The sequence below is a fragment of the Zootoca vivipara genome, chromosome 9, assembly GCF_963506605.1.
Source record: "Zootoca vivipara chromosome 9, rZooViv1.1, whole genome shotgun sequence".
Lineage (NCBI taxonomy): Eukaryota > Metazoa > Chordata > Lepidosauria > Squamata > Lacertidae > Zootoca > Zootoca vivipara.
This window is the reverse complement of record NC_083284.1, coordinates 56,835,722-56,860,126: the sequence shown is the minus strand read 5'-3', so window position 1 is coordinate 56,860,126 and position 24,405 is coordinate 56,835,722. Positions and strand designations below refer to the sequence as shown.

At 42.6% G+C, this 24,405-nt stretch overlaps 1 protein-coding gene across 3 annotated transcripts in view; it reads left to right on the top strand.

Annotated features, from left to right (window-relative positions):
- The window catches only part of SGCZ (sarcoglycan zeta), a 190,529-nt gene extending 167,195 nt beyond the window's left edge, over positions 1-23,334 (top strand). For all 3 annotated transcript variants that reach the window (XM_060278820.1, XM_035112879.2, XM_060278819.1), the window contains 3 exons: positions 4,638-4,710; positions 15,970-16,093; positions 23,137-23,334. In XM_060278820.1, coding sequence (XP_060134803.1) covers positions 4,638-4,710; positions 15,970-16,093; positions 23,137-23,334 — 395 coding nt within the window. The remainder of the gene's footprint in view (positions 1-4,637; positions 4,711-15,969; positions 16,094-23,136) is intronic.
- The last annotated feature ends 1,071 nt before the right edge of the window (positions 23,335-24,405 follow it).

The window sequence follows — 24,405 nt, the reverse complement described above, 5'->3', positions numbered from 1 at the left end:
AGCTGTGCTGGTCTGTTGCAGCAACAAAGTGTATTGTGGCACCTTAAAGTGTAACATTTCTTCTATGGCATATGCCCAACAACTGATGCTTACTCTCCATGCATCTGTTTAGTGGGCTCTAGTCCGTGAAAGCTTATGCCATAATATAATTTATTTGTCTTTAAGGTGCCCCAAAAACCTTTGAGGCATATCGGCACAGAGTAATTATTCTGCTAGAGAAACAAACACATACTGTGCATGTCTACGGCCATACTACTACCATGAACACTGTGCAATGCATGTGGTGTCCTATTTCAGCTATTTGAAATTTCCCCAACTTTCCTTCCTCCTGGCATGTCCAATTGTAGCATGAATGACTTCCCATCGAAGTGAACTTCCCTCTTTTCCTAATAGCTGCTGTCATGCTGATAGGCTTCTCTAACAGGCAGCAGCTCTCCAACATCTGGATTACACAGCCTTCACATGGTTAAGAACATGTAGACTTTATTCTTTGTAATGTGTGTCAAATGCTTTACATCAAGTGTGGTGAACCTTTGGCCCTCCAGGTGTTGCTGAACTACGGTAATACTCCCATCATCCCTGGCCATTGGCCATGCTTGCTAAGGCTAATGGGAGTTGTAGTTCAGCAACATCTGGAGGGTCAACTGTTCCCCACTCCTGCCCTGAGCTTGTCATGTAATACTTGATGCCGTTTCAGTTTTGTTAGTGTGACACCGTTTCTCAGCATCTCATACTTTGTTTAACACTAGGGGTCTGGTTGCATTAAATGAACAGGTCTTAATGTCAGGTAAGTGTGTTTGGAATTGAATCTGAGCCCACCCTGTATTTGAAAGCTTAGTGAGATGGGAGAGTCTGTGGCAGCAAGGTGAAGAATCAGAAGCTGAAGTTGGCAACTGGAAGGGAGGCCAAGATGAGTTAGGCTCATGAACAGTCATGGGTGCCTGCCCCTCTTGCTGAGGCAAGCTCTTCTCCACCCCATGTCTCCCAGAACCTGACACTCAGCCAAGTCTGTAGAGATCATATTTTTGCTAAGAAAGAGTTAACTCCAACTTTGGGCTGTGTAATTTACTGACCGGCATGCTCTGTGCACTGGGTTCCACAGCAAGTTGGATACCTCTTGTCTCCATACATGGAAAATCTACTACGGTTTTATCTCCTACTTTTAGCCTTGAATACACAGAGCAAATCTCTAACACAGGAATCCTGTTGAAAAGTACAAAGGGAGAATGTTATCACTGATCAATGATGTTTCTTAAAGTATTAGCTGCTTTCAACTTTCACTGTTAACTGCAATGTCCTGTAGTGGAAAACAGTTGCCGCAGTGCTACAATGTGTGTCTGAGGCTATTGTAGTGAAGGGCTCCATGACTGTCATATGCCCTCTCCTCCTATTGGTACGGCTGTGTCAGATTCCCAGGCCTTGTTGTCAATTGCTTTGCAGTACACCTCTTTCCCCATACTGCTAAATTAAGAACCGTACTTTGCCTCCCTGCTGATCTAAAGAAGGGTGTATAAGTGCCCGAGTCCCTCTCCCTCTCTTGTTGCCTGCAGAATTCCCCACTTGAACCATGGTAAAGGGCATTTCTCAATAAGTCATTTCTCTTTTTGCTTTGTGGTAATGACAGGTGGTTTTTGCCTTCTACATCTGTTATTCAGCTCCGTGTTACAGAGAAAAGGTAGGATGCTTTGGAGGCTAAATGGCCAGCAAGTCATTATATAGGTAATAATCAGGAACACTAACGGCAAGATCAAAATAGAACCTTCTGAATAACCTTTTAAAAAAGTGCACATTATGGCTTTAATCTATTCCATTTTTACAAATGACACACTGTGCTTTTTAGCCATCTATAGTACTATTATTTTTCTGTTCACGCATGGAAGTAAGCCATAAAGCACTCTACATGGTGGCTGTTATCAAGTAGCAAGCCATTCATGCAAAGCAGTATACTACTCAACATCTACTGAAGATCACCTGGGAAATCCTGATCTATCTTCTGCTCACTCCTCTACAAGGCTTCAAAGTACCTTTGTAAGCTGCCCAGAGTGGCTGGGGAAACCCAGCCAGATGGGCGGGGTATAAAAAAATTAAATTATTGTTATTATTATTTTCCCACCCTCTCATTTTTGTTTGTGACTGGGATACCTTAGACCATGTCAGTGAGCTGCTCAACCATCACAGAAAGGGTGGGCAATGTGAAGCTAGAAAACCTAATGTGTCCATAGGCAGGCAGAAAGGAAACAAGACATTAAAGTAAGGGGGGAGAAGGAGACTGTGGGTAGAGGCAAGTGATTCAAATGAATGAGTGAATGGATGAATTGGGCAGGCGATTTAGGAGAAAGGTGACAATGGCAGTGAAGCTGGGGCAGATTGAAAGGAAGAGAGGTGGAACAAGGAGGGAGTTAACTTGTGGGACTCATTGCCACAAGATGTGATATTCACTAGCCTATATAGATTTCATGGAGAAGAATGCTGTAAATGGTTACTTGTGATAGCTGTGTCCTGTTACTGGGAATTTGTTGGGGAGCAACAGCAAAGAGGTTATTGTCCTCATACCCTACTTGTAGGCTTCCAAAAGGTGTCCAGTTGGATGCTGTGGATAGCAAAAGATGGACTAGATAAATTTTGGTATCATTCAGTATGACTCTTCTTAGATTTTTATGACCTAAGAAAGAGTTGCTAAGGAGACTTATGCTGGGATTGGTATAATTGTTTGTGTACACACATTCACATAATCTAAATGGCAGTGTTAAGCCTCTAGTTTCAATCTGTTGTCATTAAAGTACAGTGGAACCTTGGGTTTTTAACATGTGTTCCAGAAGACCATTTGACTTCCGAAACATTTGAAAATCGAGGAGCAATGGGTGGTTGGCAAAATCCATTGAGAAAAAAGAAAACAAGCAGTGGAAGCCGCTTGACTTTCGAGGCGTGTTTGAAAACGGAAGCAGTTCCGTTTTAATTTTTCGGTGTTCGGCACCTGAGATGCTCGAAAACTGAAGTTCAACTGTATATTATTAATTCAAACCCTATACTGGTCCAAGAACTGGTGTTGGCTGCACATATTCCAATGTTGCCAAGTAACACTTCAAGCCAAATGCCCACCGAGTCCATAGGTTCCGTTTTACGATACAGCTGTTAAATGTTGCACATTGTTTCTCATTCTAACACGATGACTCACAAATCTTTTACCAGTAGCATTTAACTGATATCCTGGATCCACCTGTAAATTCTACATCGCCACAATGATGAGCACCTGTTGACAAAGACAGGGACAACTGAGGTTCCTTACATCTGTGATTTGAGAAGTCAGGGTCCAAGTATCTACAGGAATAACATCCCTCTCATTTGCTTACCCAGCTGTAGAAGCACCAAGGCTTTTGAAGCCATGGCAACTTCGGTCAGTGACACCAACAATGTACCAATGTACCCTTGCTGTTTGGTCCCATTGTTGAAATGAACAGTACATGCAACATTGAGTTTGGTTTCATTTTGTGACCCTAGATGTATGATTGAATTAAAGGATGGTGGCAGTTTTGCATCTAGAGTACTCCCAATAAAATGGCACAATTTAGCCTTTATTTGGTGTTGTGCTGAATGTGCTGCCATTTTCTTTTTGAGAGCAAGACAATGCTCGGAGAAAACCCTTGTTTTGCTGTTTATATAACAAGTACACACTCATTGTGCTCATTCTGTGGATGCAGGGGGTAACATGATCTATTGCCAAACTTTCAGCTCTGTAATTTGTAATATATGCTTCCAGTGGTATTAGTGAAACCATATTCATTGTCATTTTCCAAAGACCGAATATCAGTAACTGGTAAATTGAGCAGAAATAAGTAGTTTACACCAGCCAGTCTCTGTGAGTACTAAATTTTCAGTTTCCATAGTTTCAGGGAAGTACAATTTGCGAATGCATGACTAGCTGGGGCTTGTACTGAATTAGGATGGATATGATGTATGCTGAGCTCTGTGTCAGAGAAATATTTCTGAGAATCTTGCCATTTATAAAACGGCCATGTATCTTGTGGGTTTCTTGCCTTATTTAAATGATACCTCCGAGAAGATTTTCCACGCTCAGACTGCTGTAATCTCTAATTTCTTTATGGGTGATCCCTCCATCTCCATGATTGTTCTTTTTTTAAGAGAGTACATCACTGGTCCTCTAGTTAAAACATTGCTGCCCAATATTGAAAGCTGAGAGTCTGAACTAATAAATTGCTGTTGCCACTCCCCTTTTATGACTTGTGGTCTTGTTATGTCAAAAAACAAACAAAAAGCTTTGATTTCAAATGTTGACCAGTTTTTAGCTAATTATTATTTATTTAAGGCATGTGTATATCGCTTAATGGTTAGTGTTTCTAAGCCATGTACAAAAAAATTAAACTGTACAGAGAATAAAACCAGAAAAATAATCATGAAACCAGACACAAATCTGAATGCTACCTTAAGATGAAGCGATGGGAGCTGGAGCTTCTAGAGCCAGTCTAATTTGAAGAAACCTCATCAACAGTAACGTGCGGCTGAAACATTAAACAGATCAGTTCAATGAAATGCTTTTGTTTGAGGAATGTAATACATTTAAACTGTGATCTTCACATAGAATATAACCATCCTGTATCTTATTTATGTATTTATTTTAGGCACAGAAGGGGCTGTATTTGAGCACTCTGTGGAGACTCCCCATATCAGAGCAGATCCTTCCCAAGACCTCAAGTAGGTGTTTCAAAAGCATTGATTGCAGTTTTATTTGGCAAGTTATCAATAGACCAGCTATGCTTTAAAACGCTTTTAAAGTTAGTTATATTGTTCATTAATATGACTGTAGCATTTGTGTGCTCCTCACCCATAAACAAATCTTGAAAGTAATTCACCTACAAATGAAGAATCAAAACTAATCATAGACCTTTTCACAAAAGCATTTTCCTTTTGACATGTATTTGTGCCTTGTATCAAAGTTGTCTGAAGCTGTGATGGGTCAAAATTCATTCATTGTCAAATGGGGTTTGTGGAGCACTCCTGTCCCTCTGAAAACTGAGTTTTTGTTCTTATTATGAGCTCTTTCAGGATGTGCAAGCCACAAATGTCAGTGAAGGGTTGACATGCTGTGGTTTGCCCTTGAAAACTATGTTTGCCTTTTGCTCATTTTCTCTCTCTCTTGAGCCATATTTGTCCTTCACTTTCTTATGAATCTATCCTGCCAAGGATATTCAAAGGCTGCAATAAATAAATAAAAAAACCCACTCACTCCTGATGTCAGTGAAACAATACTGCGTTTACTGGCCAGTCGCTCTTGTGGTTTTTGTCTCTTTCCCAAATATCAGAGAATTATTATTATTTTATTTAAAAAAGATTGAATCCTAAAACTTCCAGGGAGTCAAACTAAGTCAAACTAAGATTTATTTATTTTTTAATGAAAATGACTTCCCTGTTGAAGCCTTAGATATGTTTAGATGTGGCTGTGCTGCTGAGCCCTGATCAATATTTTTCTGAAAAGGCAAAGAGATTAAATGTAAGCCTAAAACAAACAGTTGTGTTTCAGTGTAAGGTTCTTTTTTCTTCTGGTTTTTTGGATCATTGCCATCTCAGCACGTGTCACAGAGGTTGTAGTAAGGTTGATGTCCCCTTCTCTTTCCAAAGCAGATTTGGGTGTTTCATGAACATTAGACTCGAGAGATGGTCTCAAGCACTTCGACAAGGGAGTGCAGTCGTCAACCTGAAACCATTGTAAAATGAGCATTTTAACTTGGGCAGAAATCAGATGAGCTCCCTCGTTGAACACATTGCCCTAAAGCAGGCTTCCTCAACTTCGGCCCTCCAGATGTTTTCAGCCTACAATTCCCATGATCCCAAGCTAGCAGGAACCCGTGGTAAGGGATGTTGGGAATTGTAGTCTCAAAACATCTGGAGGGCCGAGGTTGAGGAAGCCTGCCCTAAAGGATAACTCTAGCTGTGATGGGGCAACATCTCCTGACTCTGATGGAGCACCACTTCCTGTTTCCTGTCCATAAGTCAAGAGGGGTGTGTGTGAGGAAACCCTAGAAAAGATATAAGGGGAGAGGCACCCAAAACAACCAGTAGCAGACTGGTTGTGGTAACAGGAGGAAGGCAGATATTTTGTCGCTCCTCAATTAATTCAGCTGCCCCGATAAATGACAGCAGTATCAATAACCAAATCTAATCTGAAAAATAAAAATCATATTCTAAACATTTCTGAACATGCTGCTCATATTCTGAATAGTTCTCATATCCCATAGATTTGGGAAGGTTTTTTTCCTTCTAAATCATCTTTAAATTCCCTTGGTAGTCAACCATTCAGCTCAGACAAGATAAAAACTACCCAAGTTAATCTTTTGCTAGCAAGATTTTGCTGCCTGTAGTCATTTTTGAGAGCTTATAAACCCTGTTACATGATCCCTGGCCCAAGAAAGCCTAGCTGAACCTGAGACTCGTTAGCAGGAACAAGCAGGATAAAAGGGTCATATTTTACAAACAGTGAAATGAATGACATCTGTATAACTGAATTAAAGGTAAAGGTAAAGGCGCCCCTAACCATCAGGTCCAGTCGTGTCAGACTCTGGGGTTGCGGCACTCATCTCGCTCTATAGGCCGAGGGAGCCAGCGTTTGTCCACAGACAGCTTCCGGGTCATGTGGCCAGCATGACAAAGCTGCTTCTGGCGAACCAGAGCAGCACACGGAAACACTGTTTACCTTCCCGCTGGAGCGGTCCCTATTTATCTACTTGCACTTTGATGTGCTTTCGAACTGCTAGGTGGGCAGGAGCTGGGACTGAGCAACGGGAGCTCACCCCGTTGCAGGGATTCGAACCGCCGACCTTCTGACCAGCAAGCCCTAGACTCTGTGGTTTAACCCACAGTGCCACCTGGGTCCCAGGTGTAACTGAATTACACCTGTATAATTTATTTGTCAGACTCTAGTTGCCACGTTTTGTCAGAAAGAGCCCGGCTAAACTAAGGAGAGTATAAACCCCAAAATATTTATTTTAAATATGACAGCAATGCAGTTTGTCCAGGTAGTCATTAAGAAACAAACAGCTTCTATGCACAATAAAAAGCACTGTGGTTATCTGCAGAAATCTCTGCCCTCAATCAACTTATTAATAAGAGGGGCAAATTGCTTTGTTGTTGTCCTGCTCCTCTGGGGAGAAGTTGAAAATCAAATTTAATAGCTTCTTTCCCCCTTCATCATCAAGGCTACAGTAAGATTGACTATAAGCTAATCCTGAAAGCCAACACTGGGCATAATGAGATGGAAAATTGATCAAGCGGCAAGGAGCCGACAAGGATAGTAGGATCCCCTTTTAATTCTGATCTGTATTGAAGACCCACAAATCCTGCACAATAGTTTTGTGTTTTCTATCAAAGCTGCAACTGCATGGCACCAGCAGGAGCGTTTCTCGAAAAAGACAGAGGGAGTAAGAGAAAAGCACTAACATAGCAGGACATCCTTTCATTAAAAGCTTGAGCCACAAAGAGGCCAAACGCGATTTCCCCCCGCTGCCCTTAAACAGATACAGAACTTTAAAAGATTTGATTTGAAGCTATGAAGGCACAAGTTAATGTGATCTACTTTCAGGGCAGGAGGAAGCTCACAAAGCAGCCATCAACATAAATTATATAGTGTAGATGTTGGTGCATTTGTGCTTTTGTATGTTAATGTGAATAAGGTAGCTTCTAAATGGCAACAGCAGCACCAGGAACAGTGCACCAAACAGGAAGTATCTGTCAGGGCTGATGGTTTAGAGCAGGCATCCCCAAACTGTGGCCCTCCAGATGTTTTGGCCTACAACTCCCATGATCCCTAGCTAAGAGGACCAGTGGTCAGGGATGATGGGAATTGTAGTCCAAAACATCTGGAGGGCCGAAGTTTTGGGGTGCCTGGTTTAGAGGCAGGTAAGTGGCCATGTGGTGGCCTAAGATCAGCTAAAACCATAGAGCAGCGTCAGGGAACCTTTTTTCAGTCTGAGCACCATATGCTTAGCAGTAGGTGAGGCCAGAGGCAAAAATAAGTGGACCAACTACTTTTGGTTTCACCGCATTGTGACCATGACACGCTGTAACCAGGTAAAAACACTCAAGGGGGGTGGGGGTGCAACTCACAGTCAGTGGAGCAAGGGGCTGGGAAGGAGGATTGATCCTGGAAGAGGCATGGGGCCTGGAAAGCTGTATTCACATCCCTGAGGTTCCCTAGAGACAGGGCATGATTAGAAACTTTGCAGAGCTTTGGTGGCCCTAACTCCTGTGGAAATGATAACTGAAATCCCTGTGCTCTGGTGGTGATGCTGAAGTACAGCAGGAAGCAAGTCAACCCAACTCTCATGGATGCTAGAGAAGAAGGCACCTGGGTCCTACAGCTAATATCCCCATTAGAGAGGCATAGACATGTGCAAACCTTTCAGTCATTATCCATAGGAAATGTGACCTGGTGGATCGAGATTGATTTGTAGATAGGACTTTGGTCACAAACACTCCTTGACTATCTTGAAATATGATAGGCACAGGAAAACCCTGCCCTGGACCAAACATGAGAATTGCGATGAAAAATTATCTGTCCTTAATTTTTGAATGCAATTTCCTTCATTAAAAAGGAATGCAGTTTACTTTGTTATTTCGTATGTTTTAAAAGTTTGCTTCATTTATTAATCAAGAGATCTGTGGCAAACTGAACAGTGTGAGATTAGGCGAGAGCAGGAGGTGTTTACCCACATCCCCCTCCCCTCAAAATGCCAAATTATCTGGACAACTTGTTCCTGACTCTGGTCCAGAGGTACTGCATCATTTGTTTCCAACCCTGCAGACCTCACCTGTCCAGTCCAGTGTTGAGAGAAGTCCTTCCAGGTCACAGCCAGTGGCAAAGCTGCATGCTCAGCTACCGGGGGCAGAGAGCAGGCAGGGGCGTGACACGCGTTCTGGGGTGTGTGGCACCTGGCGCACAGGGGGGGGGGGTGGCGTGTGTTGGGGGGAGCTGCGATAGCACCCTACCTGAATCGTGGTGCCGGGGGCGGGCCGCTCCCTCCACACTCCCGTTCCTCCGCCAGTGATCACAGCTTTAGGTTTGTCATCCAAACAAACCTTGGAAGGGATCATTTCTCCCCCTATAGGGTCCAAAGTAGTAAGCTGCTGCTGTCCTAACCTCTGTTTACTGTTAAATCCATCCCCATACTACACTGTCATTTACAACCAACTATTTAAACTGACACCAATCAGGCCAATCTAGGATCAGCACAGTATCGTGTAGGCAAAACAACAACAACCATACTTTCCCCAGGCCAATAAGGTTTACAGATGGTTATTTTTTTTTACAAAAAAACCCTCCTGCATCTCCTATCTATTCGACCTCGATTCAGTGAAGCCTTCTCTCATACTCATGGCATGCAGATGTTGCTGGTCCCGGCATCCCTATCTCACCCCTGTCACCCACTCACATATCTGCCAAGTTCCTGTCAGAGAAATAAGGGATCGAACTGGAAGTAGCAGACCGGAAGTAGCACTGCCACCATTTTGGAACTGGGCGGAGCATGCTCAGAAGCGACTTTTGATGCTGCTTTGCCCACTTCCAAAATGGTCGCCATGCCAGAAGTCGCAATGCAGCCATTTTGGAACTGGGCAGAGCTGCATCAAAAGTCGCTTCTGAGCATGCTCCGCCCAGTTCCAAAATGGCCACCGTGCCAGAATAAACCGGGGGGAAACAAAAAAATCCGTTTTTTCAGCTGGGAACAGCTGGAAAAACGGGTTTCCTGGGGAATACGGGAGACTTGGCAGCTATGCCCACTCATGTACCCCATGTGCAGAGTAACAGGGAGGATCATGCACTGATGCAGAAGAGAGGAAAAACATGTAATAACTGGAGGTTGTAGCAAAGTGCACACACCCAGTGCTATGTTCAAAATTCTGAAATAAAAAATCAGCACAGTGGATAATTCCCAAAACATCCATTCCACTTTTGAAACAATAAGAGGTCACTCAGAACGGCAAGCTACATAGATAATGGAGAATGATGTGGCAGTATCCCTGCTCTGGGTTGCATTGTTCCCAGGAGAGCATCTTATTGAACCACCTCCAATGTAGGCTCTCTGTGCATGAAGGATTTGTTACAGGTCACCGTGGTCTTCTTCCTCTCCTCCCCTGGTTCCTCCTCAATTGATCCCGCTTCTATTCATATATAACACATCTGTTCTATGTGTCACAAGTTTTCTTGTAGTTTCCACAGTTTTAAAACTGCCCTTCATTTAATTCTGCTTCCTTTCTCCTCAGATCTCTCCCCACCCCAGTGTTATCACTACAAAACCTCTCCTTAACAACGACATTTTCAAAGGCTCTTGAGATGTCATTTTATCTTTAGATTTCACTCCCATCTTGGCAACAAACTATATTGTAACTCTAGACACTATTGCTTAATGCGCACACACTTCACCTATCTTTCTAGACTTGTTAACATCAAAGTAGTCAATTATTTTCTATGATTCCTAGTAGAATAAGGAAAACTAGCTATGCCAAAAATAATGGAATGTTCCGTTCAATTAGAGTCTAGCTAGGAGATGTCTAGGACTTAATGAGAGCTTTAGGATTGATAATAAGGTAACTGACATGCTCTGCATGAAATAATATGAAGTTAAGTCATACATTTGATACTGCAGTATTTTTGAATTGGAGCTGGGGCTGTAATTATCTTTCCTGGTTTAAGAGCCAAACAGTTGAAGAGATGCATGGGAGAGGCAGTGCAATTTGGAGGGGAGAACCAGCAGTTGGGGGATGCTTGCTTTACCCTTTTCCTCCCCATTGATTCTCCCCTGCATGCCTTGACCATACCTGCTTTTCCACTAGCTGCATCTGAGAAATTCATACCTAAGAAACCCAGTTTCATGGAGGGGAAGGGAGCAGTTGTGGTGGGATGGTGTTGCAGGAGAAATGCAACAAATGAGGGAAAGTGAAACACCTTTTGCTGCTGAGACTCCTTTTCCCATGTATGAAGTTTTGGCACATTTATGCTTTACCCAGAGATGTGAAAGTATTCACCGCCACCTCCATCTCTTTATAGTGCCAGAGGTAGAGCAACCTCCCCCCTCTTTATTAAGGGATCATACCATAACCCACTGACCCCTTTGCTGGCTTGTGAGTTGTGGAGAGTTGCTGATCCCACCACCTGAAACCTCAGAACTGGGCAGATTCCCGAACTCACCTGCATGCAAGCTAGCGGAATCTTTGAAGCCCACCATACTGAAACATAGGATCTGGGTATAGTTGCCTTGTAGGAAGATTAGTTCAGGCAAAGCAAGATTATCCAGCAAAGCAAAACTCCACTTCCCAAATTTCCAAACCCTTATCACACCATGCCAGTGATCTATCTCCTTTTAATTTACAAGAGCAAAAACAAACAAACAGATAGTACCTCCATTCTCTTTCTTAATAATTATGGCCAAGCCTTCTTTATTTGCTTTTGAATGCTGAGTAATCTTAGATCAATTGTCTTCTGCCCCTTGAGAGTCCTGGCTTGAGTTGAACGTACTCAGTTCCAAGTACCATTTTAGTTTTCCTCATCAGCTGGGCTTTTTTCCAGCTGGAACTTGCTGGAACTCCGTTCCGGCTCTCAGGTGGGCACCATTGCCATGAACAAGGGAGACATTCATGGTGAGTTCTGCACCTCTTTTTTCTAGAAATTTAGCACTGGTTGTTGGTGACATTTTCCTTGATCTTAGTGTGGTTCGACTTGTGCTTCTGTGTGCACACACACGCCCACACCTCTCTCAAGTAGGCCTGGGAAGGCAAGTGGAATATGATTAGCAAAGCTCAGAGAGGTTTCTTTGAAGGTACAGCTCCAACTCTTTCTCCTGATCCACAACCAATGAAAGTTCCTAGTGGTAAACATTTACACTGGTTTATTGTGTTGACACAATAGGCGATAAGAAACCTTAGTCTCTTATAGCAAGTTTAGGATTGTGGTATATATTCCAGGCATGTCCCCATCAAATTTAAGTGTTTTCCAGTCCCAGTGATTTCAGGGGTGAGGTTAAGCACCTTTTAACGCCTCATTGTCTGCAACCAAAGGACCTTAAGTGTCCTTAACTTTGGGTAGATGGTGCCCATTATTTTAACTTAGTGCTGGTGTCTGAAATGAAACCTTTTCACAGAGAAGCTATTTTGCCTCCACAGCAAGTAGTATTTTTTATAGGGAAAAAAAATCAAACCACACTTATTTTAAATTTCCTGTACAGTAGAGCAGCATGTAGAAATTGTAGCCCATTTTATCATATAGTTGCATACCTTCCTGTTGCCTAAGGGAGGGCTGGGAATAAAACACTGCATTGGTAGCAGTGAAGTAAGTATTGTTATGACAAGGAATTTATTCTCTGAAAGGAAAGCAGGTTCTCTGACTGTTCAAAAGAGAACTTTCCTGGAATTTAAACCATGCCCTTTTCTTTAGAGACAAGGATATCTAAAAGAGAATGCTGTAGCAGTTCCATGGAAAATGCTGCACTTTTAGAAAGCATATAGCAAATGTTTCTGAAGTCCCCCTGATTTTAATGAGAGGGGTTACATGTGAAACCAGTGGGTTTGAAAGTACTTCACTTTTGGCTTGAGTTCATTAGTTTTTCCATATCAAGACCTGGAAACCAGTTTTGGGGACTCGTAATGGTTGTTTAAAAACAAAATATGAACAGTGAAATTCTTGTTCGTCTCAAAATTTTCGAATGCTCTCACCAGAGTGGCCTAGCTGATTGCATACTGTGCTGTTCTTTTGGTTTCAGGGGAAAAACATTTCCATTTTCCTAGACCTTTTAAGACACAATTTAACTCATGCCATTTGTTTTTATCTGGCTTTTAAGGTCTCACTGCCGTTGTAGTTCTTGCATTCTCTTATTGTCCACCATTTGTTGTTCACTGGTACTTTGAGAACTGGGAGATGGTACTTTCCTCTTCTATAAACAACCCTGGGAATTCTTACTGAAGGGCAGCATAGAAATACCTAAAGCAACATTAATAAAATAAAACCTGGGCCGGGGGGGGGGAGGAGGAGGGAGTCCCACCGGTAGATAATGAGGCAGCAAAATTTGTTGCAGGGGCAATACACTGAATTTGTGTTGCTGAGTTTCAGCACTGGAAAAAGGATTGTTATTTTTCTGGCTGTGCTGATTACGCATAAAAATGAAGTTAAGAAGGTCATATTGCTGAATTTGAAGGGGGGGAACGGCCATAGGTTTTATCGAAGTGCAAAGGCCTTGCAGAAACATGTAGTCCAGCTACTTGAAATTTGCTTATGGATAGATGTAGATATAAACATTTTCATGTGAGATGAACATATGAGAAGCTTCTTTTTTATTTAATTATTTTCTTCTATTTATTTATTTATTTCATACATGAATTTACCAAAATTTACATAAACTGCCATAAACAAACCAAAAAATACAGTAAAGAATAAATAGTCATTACATAATGAAAAACAATTTTCATCTCTTCATACACCCTTACCTCCACCCACCCTGTTGTGCTTTCCAGCCGATCTTATATTACGCTTTTTTCCTCTTTCTTTACTCATATGTATACCTATATCCTTACTACCCATTTTGATATTCATTTGTTTGAACCTTCATAAGTCTGTTGAGAGATCGGCATTTTTCACGAAACTTGCTATATAATCTTTGAATTTTTTCCAATCTTTATCCTTTTTTTTTGGTTCATTTATTCCTTTAATTTCTGCTATTTTTGTTGCCAAATTATAATATGATATCCTTTTTATTTGCCAATCCTCTTTACAAGGTATCCTATCACTCTTCCAATTCTTTCCTATAAGTAATCTAGCTGCTGTTGTCGCATACATTAGAATACATCTGTCCTTCGCTAAAATCTCTTCATCCAGAATTCCCAATAGAAATAACTCTGGCTTTTTCTTGAAAGAATATTTGAGTATCTTTTTCAATTCATTATAGGTCGTTTCCCAATATTTCTTAATTTCTTTGCAATTCCACCATATGTGTATATATGTACCGGTTTTGTTGTAGAATCTCCAACATACATCATTACTTCCCTTATACATTTTCGCTAACTTTTCCAGCGTTAAATGCCACCTATATTGCATCTTCAATAGGTTTTCTTTTAGATCATAGTTGGCTGTAAAATTTACATCTCTCTTCCACAAATTTTCCCATTTTTCTAGCATGATCGTTTTCCCTAAATCTTGCCCACCTTATCATTGTTTCTTTTGTTAATTCCTCTTTAGTTTCCCATTCCAATAATAGAACGTATAAATTTTTAATATATTTGTCCTTACCCCTTATTAATATTTTATCTAATTCCAAAATTTCATTATTAAAGCCAATTTTTTTATCTTTTTGGAATCTTTGATTTATTTGAAAAAATTGCAGCCAGCTACTCAGATAAGATTTGATTACTTTATATTCCTTTAGTTTTAATTCTCCATCTACCTCTTCCAGTAGATTTTTATAGGATGGCCAATTTGTTCTCATATTCTGCCTTTTCACAGCGACTATTTCCAAGGGTGATATCCATCCCGGTGTTTTGGGTTCTAGTATGCCACGGTACTTCCTCCATACTTCATATAGGGATTTCCTTATGATGTTATTCATGAAAATATTTTGGGTTTTGAGATTTTCTTCCATTAGATACCAATGCCAGCCAAAACCCAGACCTGCCCCTTCTAGATCCAATACCTCATCATTTTTTAATTCCATCCATTCTTTCAACCAATTCAATCCTGCCGCGTCATGGTACAACTCTATATCCAGTACATATGAGAAGCTTCTTATGTGTCAACTTCATAAGGTGAGAGAGCTTTTGATATGAACCTCACAACATAGATTCAACCAAGCCTGCTTGCAGCCTTCCCACAGTTGGGCACTGTGAAAACAGCATGCTGAACTAGACCTTTGGCTTGATCCAGCAGGGTTGGGATTTATTTATTTTTATTATTTGTTCTAATGCTCGTGTTCTTAAGCTAAGGGGAAAGTTCATAAAGAGCAGACAAAACATCAAAGTAGTTACAAATTCTGAGCTTGACGTCTGCAGGTTTGAGTCCTGCTGTCGGTTAACAAAACCACATGCATCATAAGGTCCCCTGCAGAAGGTCTACCTTTAGCTTTGTAAACTAACTGGATGGAAGACCATTTCAGAGCCTCTCTGAACCCCTCAGAAAAAATAAAGAGTAATAAATAAACAAACTGTAAATTCTGAGCTTCCAGTCATGGTGGAAGAATTGTAATGATCATGCAAATAATGCAAGATGTGAATCCATACAAAGTCTTGATAAGACAGGCCACCACGGCCTGTAGGAAGCTAAAGCCATATTGTCAGATTTCAGGCTGTACATATTGTTTGTTGATGATTTTCATTTACCTTCTTTTGCAGAATCACATATTTAAGACCCTCCTAGCATGATAGCCACCAGTCATGGTGACAGTGAAACAATCATATGATAAGCTGCAGGCATAAATCATTAGCACTTCTGGGTAGGGTGGTAGAATTAACTTTGCAAAGATGCAGTGAAAATATTTGAATGTAGATTTGCCGTGTGCTATCACCTCTCGCCTCCTTGGCAACGCACCACATGGTGGTCATAAAACCAGGCTCTTATATGAGACAATAACCCCTTTTCAATGTAATAATTTGTTATCTATAACACAAACATGCACTAAGATGTGTATGCATGTACATGTATTTATGTGCATATAGATATATGTGGTTCCAGAAGTAAATGCCATGTGTTCCAAAAACAGCTCTGAATTAAGGTCTAAAGGAATATGAATATTGTAAGAACTGACGTTTTTCATCTTGAAAATGATTTTTTTCCAAAAAGCAGGGGAGTCAGTGGAAGTTTTATTTTTACATTGTCTTAGAGAAAATATTTTACCTATGCTGTTGGGTGATATGTGCAACGCATAATCATTTAAGACTTCCCCCCCTTTCCCCCTCTCTCTCCTTTTTTCAAAAACACACTTTCAGACTCGAATCGCCAACTAGATCTTTGATAATGGAAGCTCCCAAGGGAATACAAGTGAGTGCAGCTGCAGGGGACTTAAAAGCCACTTGTAGAAAAGAACTACACTTGCAGTCCACAGAAGGGGAGGTAAGTCTGATAGCAGCACCATGACGCAAAACATACATGTGGGAAACAACTCAAATGGTGCTATGTTAGCCAGATCATACACACTTGTGTCAGTATGAAGAGATTACATCGGGAATCATAGCATTTGACAATGCAGCTAAAGGTGATCAATACAATTTACGGCCAATGTGGCTCAAACACAGAGAAAAGCTTCAGATATTACAAGCAAGCTTTCTTAGTTGACTCTGGAAGAGACTGTGCAGGGGGCTGACAACCCTCCCTTTTACCATCAGAAGATACCCAAAGTTAAACAGTCATGGTTTAGTTCAGGCGTTCCCAAACTTCAGCCCTCCAGATGTTTTGGACTACAATTCCCATCATCCCTGACCGCTGGTCCTCTTAGCTAGAGATCATGGGAGTTGTAGGCAAAAACATCTGGAGGGCTGCAGTTTGGGGATGCCTGGTTTAGTTACTGGATTTCCTTTTCAGAATTGAATTGCTGTCATTTTCATTTGTTTTTTTAAATTGCAAACCACCTTTTGGGCCATTATGGTTGAGGGGAGGTCTAGAAATGCATGAAATGATCAAGTCAGGAAAGAGATGTGATTTTAAAGGGCTCAATGACAGATTACATGCGATTCGTACCTCCATTCCCAATGTGTACAGTATGCATCGATAGTGATCATATCCACATCATACATTCAAAACACTCTGCTACCACGTTGACAGCCGTGGCTTTTCCCAAGTGGCTGAGGCAACCCAGTCAGATGGGCAGGGTCCAAGTAACTCTATGATGTCCTAAGACCTTTCCGCATCCTTAACAAACTGTGGCTGTTAAAATGGTATAAGAGTGATTTAAGAGTGGATGTGAGCAGCCCTCGAGTCATCAAGCTTGTTGTGACGTGGGGTTCGTGATTTCAGCTCTCTTGACATAATATGCTGTTCTCTAGTAACACTTCTTTATTAAAGCAAACAAGACTAAGCTCTGAGGAGAGTAAAGCTACATTTATAGGGACAGGGGACTAGCTAGAAAGGGATACATTTTGGAGGGAACTATATCTGGCAATCACAGTGCTGCCTTTTGGAGGAAACCAATAAGACAGAGGATCCAAATACAGCAGCTTAAATGAACCAATAGTAGCTGTACCTTCTGGAACCAAAAGGCTTTGCCCTAATGCAAATACAGGCAATAGTAATACAGATATAAAATCCTTTGACTCAATACACAACAAAGCTCACATCAGAAATTCCACGTCATTACCCAGCCCTACCAATCCATGTTGCTTCTTCTGTCTTGTGTGGCATGTCTCAGAACGATTCCCACAGGTCACATGCCATGTTTGTGACTTTTCAAGGGGAGGCAATTTTGTTGTCTGCAAAGGAGGCACTGTTGGGAAAGCAGGAGGCGGAACCTGGCAGAATACAGGCAGTAAATGCCTGATGGGCCACATTCAGCTTTGCAGGTCACAAGTTGTGCACAGCTGTCATAATAAATGACTGAAAATTGCATAAACATCATTCCCTATGTGCCACTGATGAGTAGGGGATATTAAAATGAACAGCAAATTCTAAGTATTTCAGTGTGCTGTGAATTATACAGTTCCTTTTCACTTTCACTGCTCTTTTCAAACTTCATTATTTTGATGCACACTAACGTACAAATATAATTGCTACATTAGTGATGAAAAATGCATAGCTTACCCCCTCCTTCCACTTGTTGTTGTTGTTTAGTCGTGTCCGACTCTTCATTACCCCATGGACCAGAGCATGCCAGGCACTCCTGTCTTCCACTGCCTCCCACAGTTTGGTCAGACTCATGTTGGTAGCGTTGAGAATACTGTCCAACCATCTCATCCTCTTGTCGTCCCCTTCTCCTTGTGCCCTCAATCTTTTCCAACATCAGGGTCTTTTCCAAGGAGTCTTCTCTTCTCATGAGGTGGCCAAAGTATTGGAGCCTCAGTTTCAATGAGCACTCAGGGCTGATTTCCTTCAGATTGGATAGGTTTGATCTTCTTGCAGTCCATGGGACTCTCAAGAGTCTCCTCCAGCACCATAATCCAAAAGCATCAATTCTTCGGTGATCAACCTTCTTTGTGGTCCAGCTCTCACTTCCATACTGGGAAAACCATAGCTTTAACTATACAGACTTTTATTGGCAAGGTGGTGTCTCTGCTTTTTAAGATGCTGTCTAGGTTTTTCATTGCTTTTCTCCCAAGAAGCAGGCATCTTTTAATTTCATAACTGCTGTCACAATCTGCAGTGATCATGGAACCCAAGAAAGTAAAATCTGTCACTGCCTCCATTTCTTCCCCTTCTATTTGCCAGGAGGTGATGGGACCAGTGGCCATGATCTTAGTTTTTTTGATGTTGAGCTTCAGACCATATTTTGCATTCTCCTCTTTCACCCTCATTAAGATGTTCTTTAATTCCTCACTTTCTGCCATAAAGGTTGTGTCATCAACATATTTGAGGTTGTTGATATTTCTTCTGGCAATCTTAATTGGGATTCATCCAGTCCAGCTTTTCGCATGATAAATTCTGCTTATAAGTTAAGTAAGCAGAGAGACAATATACAGCCTTGTCGTACTCCTTTCCCAATTTTGAACCAATCAGTTGTTCCATATCCAGCTCTAACTGTAGTTTCTTGTCCCACATAGAAATTTCTCAGGAGACAGATGAGGTGATCAGGCACTCCCATTTCTTTAAGAACTTGCCATAGTTTGCTGTGGTCGACATAGTCAAAGGCTTTTGCGTATTCAATGAAGCAGAAGTAGATGTTTTTCTAGAACTCTCTAGCTTTCTCCATAATCCAGAGCATGATTGCAATTTGGTCTCTGGTTCCTCTGCCCCTTCAAGATCCAGCTTGCACTTCCGAGAGTTCTCGGTCCACATATTGCTTAAGCCTGCCTTGTGGAATTTTAAGCATAACCTTGCTAGCGTGTGAAATGAGCGCAATTGTGCGGTAGTTGGAGCATTCTTTGGCACTGCCCATTTTTTGGGACTGGGATGTACACTGATCTTCTCCAATCCTCTGGACACTGCTTTGTTTTCCAAACTTGCTGTTAAGTGTAGCACCTTAACAGCACCATCTTTTAAAATTTTAAATAGTTCAGCTGGAATATCATCACTTCCACTGGCCTTGTTATTAGCAGTGCTTTCTATGGCCCCCTTTTCACTCTCCGGGATGTCTGGCTCAAGGTCAGCAACCACACAACCTGGGGTGTATGAGACCTCCATATCTTTCTGGTATAATTCCTCTCTGTATTTTTGCCACCTCTTCTTGATGTCTTCTGCTTCTGTTAGGTCCTTACCACTTTTGTCCTTTATTATGGTAATCCTTCTTTGGTGTCATTTCTAAAAGGTGTTGTAAGTCTTCATAGAAATGGTCAATTTCCGTTTCTTCAGCTCCGGTAGTTGGTGCATAAACTTGGATTACTGTGATGTTAAAAGGTCTGCCTTGAATTCGTATTGAGATCATTCTATAATTTTTAAGATTGCACCCCAGTACAGCTTTTGCCACTCTTTTGTTGACCAAGAAGGCTACTCCGTTTCTTCTATGGGAGTCTTGCCCACAGTAGTAGATATGATGATCATCCGAACTGAATCTGCCCATTCCCATCCATTTTAGTTCACTAATGCCCAGGATGTCAATATTTATTCTTGCCATTTCATTTTTGACCACATCCAGTTTACCATTGTACATGGATCTTACATTCCAGGTTCCTATGCAATATTTTTCTTTACAGCATTGGACTTTCCTTTCACTTCCAGGCACATCTGCAACTGAGTGATCTTTCTGCTTTGGCCCAGCCACTTTATCAGCTCTGAATCTACTTGTATTTGTCCTCTGCCCTTCCTCAGTAGCATGCGTTGGATGACTTCCAACCTGAGGGGCTCATCTTCCAGCGTCATAACTTTTATATGCCTGTTGTTTTTGGCCATGGAGTTTTCTTGGCAGCGATACTGGAGTGGCTTGCTGGTTCCTGCTCCAGTTAGTGGTACTGATAAAAGGGCCACAGTTAACTCAAGATCATCATCAATAATAATAATAATAATAATGATAATAATAATTTATTTAAACCCCGCCCATCTGGCTGGGTTTCCCCAGCCACTCTGGGTGGCTTCCAACAGAAAAATAAAATACAGTAATCTAATAAACATTAAAAGCCTCGCTAAACAAGGCTGCCTTCAGATGTCTTCTAAAAGTCTGGTAGTAGTTGTTCTCTTTGACATCTGATGGGAGGGCGTTCCACAGGGCAGGCACCACTACTGAGAAGGTCCTCTGCCTGGTTCCCTGAAACCTGGCTTCGCGGTATGAGGAAACTGCCAGAAGGCCCTCGGCGCTGGACCTCAGTGTCCAGGCAGAACAATGGGGGTGGAGACGCTCCTTCAGGTATCAAAAGAAGGAAGTGTTAAAATGTGTATGTTTTCAAAGTGCAGTGGTGCCTCGCTAGATGAAATTAATTCGTTCCAGGACTCAATTCGTCCTACGAAAATTTCATGTAGCGAGGCACCGTTTCCCATAGGAACGCATTAAAAGTCAACTAATGGGCTCCGGGGGCCTGGCGGCGGCAGCAGTACTTGCTCTCTTGGTTCGGGGAAGGCAGGCAGGCGCTTGTTCTCTTGCCTGCCTGCCTCCCCCGACAGAGCTGGCATTTGACAGGGCTTCGGAACACCCGTGAGATGTGTTGGGGGGGAGGAACAAAGGAAGAGAAAGCAGCCCTTTCTCTTCCTTCCTTCCTCTCCCCCTGCCGCCGACAGCTCCCCCCCCCCGCCCGACACAGCGCGGATCGGAGGAGAAGCCTCCTCTGATCTGCGCTGTGTCGGGCGGGGTGAGGGGAAAGCGGGCTTTCGGCAGCCGGCGAAAAGTCCCCGCACCGGCGTGCTTCTGCTCCGGGTGATGGGGCCAAAGCGTGCCGATGCGGGGGTGTTTTGCCGGCTGCCTTCCCCTTGGCTTGGGGAAGGCAGCCGGCGAAAACGTCCCCACACGCTTCTGCTCCGGGTGACGGGGCCGATGCGGGGGTGTTTTGCTGGCTGCCTTCCCCTTGGCTTGGGGAAGGCAGCCAGCAAAAACGTCCCCACACTGGCGCACTTCTGCTCTGGGTGACGGGAAAGATCCTCCTACGATCCCCTCTGTGTGACAGGCGGGATGGGGGGGGGAGTGGAAGATCTTTCTTCCACTCCCCCCCTATCCCACCTGTCACACAGAGGGGATGGTAGGGGGCTTCTCCCGCCGCCTGGCACAAAGACGGCAGCTGCCGAGGCAAGCAGCTGTGTGCCAGGCGGCGGCGGGAAAAGCGGCTCCTCCGCTTCTCCCACCGCCGCCTGGCACAAAGCCGACATCGGACGGGGCTTCAGAGAGGTGCAGCACTTTTCCGAAGCCCCGTCCTCAGCTCCCGGGTGTCCATGGCGTGGCGGTGGGGGGAGAAGTGGGGGAACGGATCCGTTACTCCACTTCTCCCCTCCTTCCTGCGCTACAGCCCTTTGTGTTCCGCTGGTCTCTGCCGGTTGTCCCTCACTGGCAGAGACCAGCGGAACACAAAAAGGAACCAGCTGCAGCGCAAGAAGAAGGCAAAGGAAGATCAGCTGTCAGCGCCTCTCAGCTGATCTTCCTTTGCCTTCTTTCCTTGTTACAGCTGGTTCCCCTTTTGCTAGACGAATGCCCCTTTTGCTAGGTTAGGTTTTGCTGGCCACGCTTCGCAAGACGAAGCGGCCGTAGAAAACCTCATCGTCTTGCAAGGCAACCTCCGATCGCAAAACCTATTCGTATAGTGGAAAATTCGTCTTACAGGGCATTTGTCTAGCGAGGCACCACTGTGCTTTGAAAACTTTGATGACTTATGTGCTATATCCCAGCTATATAGCATTCAGTTTTATATCCATATTTAACCATCGGTCCAAACCACACATGGCATGAAAATAACGATGGTTTGAATTGCTCCAAGAAGTACTTTATAGGTAGCCATTACACTGCCATGGAGTCCCACTGGTTTCCATAGGCTTGAGCTTGAGTCACACTAATGTGTCCCTCGGCAGCTGCTATAATGCAGTAAATACTTAAATATTGATACAGGACCAAGCCTTTAAGCTCAAGAGCTTTTAAAATACTGCTGTCATGCTTTTACACCATTGTTGCCACTCTGAAGATCATAAAAGGCATCAGTAAAAAAGCTAACAGCAGTTTCTGCCAGTGAGCAGCCAGCCATTTCAGGATGCTTGGCTGGCCAATGGAAGCTCCATATGCCAATTGGACATGAGCTTTTTGCATATATCTGCAGTAGCCCTAGAGGTTACAGTAAGTTATAAAAGGAAGTGAATTCCTGCCATACTCCATAGCAAACTGTATTCAATTTATCCTTACTTGAAATGGGTGAGTTCCCCAATGCTGTCCTCAAATTAATACTAATAATATTATTATTATACCCTGCCCAGCTGGCTGGGTTTCCCGAGCCACTCTGGGCAGCTTCCAACAATTACCTTGGAATCGATACAGCTTTCTCCAAAAAGAAAAAAGACATTAGTTTGATTTTCAAAGCTTCACTGTCTCCAAATGCCATATCCCACCTCCCAAACTCTCCCCTTTTCCTTCCCTGTCAGGTGGCACAAGAGGATAGAAGCCGCTCCATTTCCTTTGTCTCCCTCCACAACACGAGTCAGCTGTTGTGCAACTATTGCGCTGCGTTTCCTTTGTTGCACAACCTTTAAACGACTCCTGTGCTAGCGGACAGAGAATGTTCAACCAGGGCCCCATGTATTTATCATACCCTCTATGCCTGATATCTGTAGGTGAGTGTGTTTGCTTTTGCAGGCAAAATGGCACAAGTCACACGATAGGGAGGCATCTATAATATATACACCAGGCGTGTCCAGTTCCCAAGAGACTGCGATCTACACCCACTATAAAAATAACTGGCAGTTATAAAAACCCATTAGATTGAGCAAGTTGTTGAGCTTTTTTTTTTTGACCTAGATCAACCGGTAGATCGTGATCGACTGGTTGGACATGCCAGATATACACCATGAAAAGAGCTTTACATTCTTTTTTCTTCTCTTTTCCCTCCTAGATATTTTTAAATGCGGACTCAATCCGACTAGGAAATCTACCAGTGGGTACTTTTTCCTCTTCCTTCCCGCCAAGCTCATCAGCAGCTCGACAGACTATCTATGAGCTCTGCGTTTGTCCCAATGGTAAACTTTACCTTTCCCCAGCAGGAGCAGGCTCCACATGTCAATCCAGTAGCAACATCTGCTTGTGGAGCTGAAAAGACTCCCGATCCCTCCTCCTCACACCAGAATAGCCTTTTTGTTACTGTCCCTCTGCTTCACAGTTCTGCCCGGTTTCCTTCGTTCCATCATGAAGCTCCAAAACAACAGCCCACAGAGCATCCTCTTCCGGTGTAAGCAGGAATACAATGTGGCCTTTTTGTCTGGCTCGTGGACATAAACGACTGGAAGAAAGAAGGGGGAACAAAAACGGTTGTCTTCATCAGGAAACCTGGATCTTGGTATCACCTTTTGTCCAAAAGGGAGAATAACACAGGTGCCTTTGCTATAGATGAAGTGAAGCACATTGTTTTAGATTTTTGCAGGAACTGTAAATGAGAATCTGCACATATATATAAATATATATAATACATAAATATATATAGATAGATATAGATATAATGCTATACAAATTTTCCCAGAATCAAAAGGTGAGATGAATTGGTATAATAAATAAGTCTACTGTCTGAAAGCACAATTTTCATATGCCCATCACTTTTGGATGTAAACTTTTATCCCTGATTTTTAAAACTTTTGGAGCATTGTGTGATGCTTGCTTTGCTAAACAATTAAAATTCAATTCACGTTTTAAGCAGCAAGAGACAGAATCCCTCCCTGGTCGCCAGTCTGTTGTTACTGTTTATCTCCTACATCTGGGGTTTTGTAGGAAAAATTCTTTGAACACACTTAGCAATATAACAAGACCCAATTTTAGTTTTGTTCAGCACTTCAGTGATTTATATACAAAGCAATTTCTTTAAACAGTAGCATTCTGGGGTCAACGAATAGTCCGGGTGGGGGGAGAATATACCACTGAAGAAATTCCCATGATGATGTGATGGATAAATGGATGACCAAATAGATATTTTTCTAAATTTATAGGAGTTTATAATGGAAAAAAGAGCCATGCCTTGAACTGGAGCCCCCACAGATGTACAATGAGTTTTCACATGTGTGGGTTTCCTCATCCATTACAATGGAGACAGCAATTGCATGCGCGCACATGAAAAAGCCCAGAGACCAGCTTCGTTCATTGAAATGAACTGGAGGAAAGCACTATACAACCCCAA